This window comes from Frankliniella occidentalis, unplaced genomic scaffold, assembly GCF_000697945.3.
Source record: "Frankliniella occidentalis isolate FOCC.00 unplaced genomic scaffold, Focc_3.1 Scaffold170, whole genome shotgun sequence".
NCBI lineage: Eukaryota > Metazoa > Arthropoda > Insecta > Thysanoptera > Thripidae > Frankliniella > Frankliniella occidentalis.
In genome coordinates this window covers 621,579-625,311 of record NW_026267296.1, presented here as the reverse complement: position 1 = coordinate 625,311, position 3,733 = coordinate 621,579, and the positions used below count along the sequence as shown (strand labels likewise).

The window sequence follows — 3,733 nt, the reverse complement described above, 5'->3', positions numbered from 1 at the left end:
CGGCGGCCCGCGCGCCTCGCGCCCTGCTCCTGCTGCTGATTGCCGTGGATAATAATAATTCAATTCCAGGAGAGCACTCCGGCGCTCCGGCCCGTCCGTCGTCACAGCGCAGAGAGGGGGCGCAGACGACGGCCGTGAGGCTATTCTTGTTGATAAATGCAGATGGCGCGGACGGCACCCGGTATTAAGGTGGAGCTCGCGATGTTGCGTCGGGGTATATACATGAACCAGCTCGTTTTTCGCGCGGGTTAACCCGCCAACCGATTGGTTTGAGCGTGTTGTCGGGGACCCCACCGGCGGCAGACGGGTGGAGGAGAACGGGGTTCTCCTCGAGTCGAATTTCAAGCTTGGTCGGTTCCAATACCCCTACATACCCTCCTCCCCTCCTGCTATCGGCCGGCGCTTATCCCCGGCCTTCCCGCGCCCCGCTGTCGAGCCGAGCCGCTGGGCCAAGCCGAGCCGAAGCCGACTGGGGCGAGAGCCGAGCCGAAGGGAGAAACACGCGGGGAGCGTAGCACGTCGCCCCGACACGTAGGGATAGGGTGCGAGGGCGGGGGGACCGCTACAGCGCGCTGTTTGAGCAGTGTTACAACCTCCACGCTTCTTTCCTCACCTGAGCCTCCGTTTTGATCGAGGGCGAAGAGGGCAGGGTGGGCAGGGCTTGCGGGCTGCTGGCCTTCCAGGCTCGCCCTCTGGACCTCCCACCCACTGCCTTCCCGGGCAAAAAGGCACGCTTCGCCTTTCACCCCTCTCCGCCGCCCTGCCCCGCCTCTCCCCCGGGGCGCACTAATCCTACTCCCCCGTTAGTGCACCCCGGCGCGCAGCGGCCACGGCAGAAGCGTAGCGCCCGGCCAAGGCTGCGCTTACTCAAGAAAAATTACAAAAAGGAGAAACTAAGTGGAGGGTTGGCGGGTTGTCTCGGCCCGCGCGAGGCGGAGCGCCTGGAGCGTAGGCAGCGCGCGCGCGCACCAGTGCGTCGCATGGCCTACCCTCCAGGCGTTTGGCCGGGTCGGAGCCACCCTCTTATTGAGAATAACAGGAGCCCTATCAGTCGCATTTTTTGGACAGTACCCAAAACTGTCTCCACCGGAGGGTAAAGCAGTGCTCTCCCCCCCCCCTCCTCCCTCAAACCCCCCTTCTCAGTTTCCTACCCGGTGGTGGTATGTGCCCCTCTTTAAACGAAAATGAAGGCGGGGTCGGAGAGTGCCTCCTTCACTGCCAGCCCTTTGTTCCAGCCAGCAGCACGGACAAGCGTCGGCCGCTGCAGCGTTTAGCGCCAGCGTGGGCCGAGTCAGCCTGCGCTCAAAAAGCTTCCAGTCCTATCCCTTTCTTCCCCCAGCCGCTCTCTCACCCTCCCCTCCCCTCCCTCCCCAGGCTTCTCCCAAGCCGTCTCCATTTCTCCGGGATTCGAGGAGGCCTCGGAGGAGGCTTTGTTTTTCAGGGCAGAGTCCGCTTGCCCAGAATATCGTTAGCGGCAGCCCGCCCGCTCCACAGAAGCAGCAGTAGCGCCGCCCCGCGCCGCCCCGCAGTTCAAATGAAGGCGCCTCACATTTGTCCATGGGTAATCCGACATCACGGATGAAGCGTCGTGCTTGTGCTGTTGACGAGAGGAAAGCCTCGCTTGCCTCAGAGGCGGAACACGAGAACTTGGGCGGGGCGATTTGAAAGGCGACTACACCTCATTTGCTCACTGGGAGGAGACAGCAGAAGGACTTGTTGGGGTGCGCCGTCGCGCCGCGGGTTGGCTGGCCACCGCCGTGGCTCCTCGACCCCACCCCACATGTAGCGCCAAGCGTGAGACTTTACGTCGCGAAGGTCAGTGTCAGAGTGGAGGGGCCGGAGGGCGCGGAGCACACGTATACACAAACATACCCACGCACTCACACACGTGCACGCACACCTGCTGCAGTCAGTGCATCTAGCAGTTTAACGACCGTGCCAAAAATAGGGCGAGAGGTGGCAGTGAGGGATTGAGAGGAAGCTGAGAGAGAGGGAGAGAGAGAGGGAGGAGAGGTACAGAGAGACACACACAAGACAGAGAGAGAGGGAGAGAGAGGTAGAGACAGAGAGAGAGAGAGAGAGGGAGAGTGAGAGAGAAAGAGAGCAGGGGGCAATGCCTCCCCCGCGAGCGCAGAGAGTCCTGCTCAGACTGCAGCTGCGCGGGGGTGCGGTAGTATGTGGCTGCCCCCCCCCCCCTCCCTCCCCCTCCCCCCCCCCCCTCTCTCTCTCGCTCTTACTCGCTCTCTCTCGCCCTCTCTCACGCTCTCTCTCTTTTTTGCTCTCTCTCGCTCCCGTTGCTCCTCCCGTAGTCTACTATGCTCACGGTGTGCAAAATTCAGCTGGTAGCGAGTCACCAGAGGGTTAGGGGGAGGGGGTGATGACGCGGTGTGCCTGTGGAAGCCTACGTTCGCTAAAGAGGTGTCACAAGTGAAAATACTGGCTGCGCAAGAGATGGGGTGGGTACGAGAACTCTAAACAATGATATCAGGTGAATCCGATTGTAGACGGATTTCCCCAGGTGCCTCTCTGTTCCGGGGGAGGAGGCACCCTATGGTGGCTGCGGCACTAAGTCTACAAGCAGGTGGTGGCGATGACGATGATAAAGAGCATGCCTGTAACATCGAGTGTGCCTTCTCTGATGTGATGTGGACCTGCCTCCAGATACGCGAGTGTTCAGGGTGTCTGCACCTGCTACTATAAAAACAAAAATATCGAGATTGGACCAATTACAGCCAATCGTAACGTTCTATTTTCTCATACTATCAGATGCAGACACCCAACAGAACCATGTCATGTCGCTGTGCTCCGCCCCAGCGAATACTAGCCCGAAAGCACGGGTGTGAGGGCCGGGATTGCCTATCGTCTGGAGCCGTAGCTGGCACCTTACCGATTTTCCGTAAAGTACGTCCGTAATTCACCGTTACGAACCTGCAAAGTTCAGCCGCCGCAAGCTCTAACAACGCCTGCCAGGTAGGCAACATCTCGCCTGCAGGGCATGTATGCACTGCGGGGTTGCCTATCCCGAGTCTTGCAGGCGCCGAGCTCCCGCAATTGGACGAATGAAACTGTGAAAAGCGGACGTACTTTCCGGATGATCCCTTAAGGCCCCGTGCGAATATGCAACCCGCACGCTGCCGTGCTTGCGGGCTAGTGTACGAGTTTGCTGGGACGGGGCACAGCGACCGCGCAGGGCGACCGCACCCTGTATCTGGACGCAGCTTGGGGCGAGGCGGCGCCGTGGGTGGTGAGGACGAGGAGGTTACCTTGCAGCGCTGGCCCGCGAACTGAATGCCGTGATAGCCGTCGGCGTCTCCCCACGACAGGTTGAGCCTGGGGGTCTGCGGCTGCACCAGCATGTGCAGGTGCTTGCGGTGCAGGGCCCTCCGCTCGGAGACCGCCTCGGCCACGCACGCCAGCACGGGGCCCGCTACAAACAAGGCCGGAGGCGGGGGCGGTCAGCGACGGGCGTTGTGGCGGTGTTGACGTAGTACCCAGGAGGACGTCGTGGCGTGGCGGCGACGCTGCTGCGGACTGGGAGCAGACGAGGTGATTTCGGCACGCATAATCTCATTGGCGACGCGACGCTGTTGTGCCCCGGGGGGTCGCGTGGGGGAGAGAGGCGCGCGGGGCGGCGCGCGGGCAACCAGGGGCTCAGGGGGATGACACCGGTAAGCGCGTCTAGCCGTCTAATGTGATTCTCCCCGGCGTGCTGGGCAATCCGATGGATGTAAGA

The 3,733-nt window shown here is 61.5% G+C and overlaps 2 protein-coding genes across 2 annotated transcripts in view; both read right to left on the bottom strand.

Moving 5' to 3' along the window:
• The window catches only part of LOC113214167 (uncharacterized), a gene marked incomplete at its 5' end in the record, with an annotated part of 19,211 nt that overhangs the window by 5,075 nt on the left and 10,403 nt on the right, over nucleotides 1-3,733 (bottom strand).
• Nucleotides 2,219-3,733, bottom strand: part of LOC113215750 (uncharacterized) — a 6,550-nt gene continuing 5,035 nt past the window's right edge. Inside the window, exons 2-3 of the mRNA XM_052271725.1 lie at nucleotides 3,264-3,427; nucleotides 2,219-2,612 (exon numbers count right to left, since the gene is read on the bottom strand). Of these exons, the coding sequence (XP_052127685.1) occupies nucleotides 2,472-2,612; nucleotides 3,264-3,427 (305 nt within the window). The 3' untranslated portion in view covers nucleotides 2,219-2,471. The remainder of the gene's footprint in view (nucleotides 2,613-3,263; nucleotides 3,428-3,733) is intronic.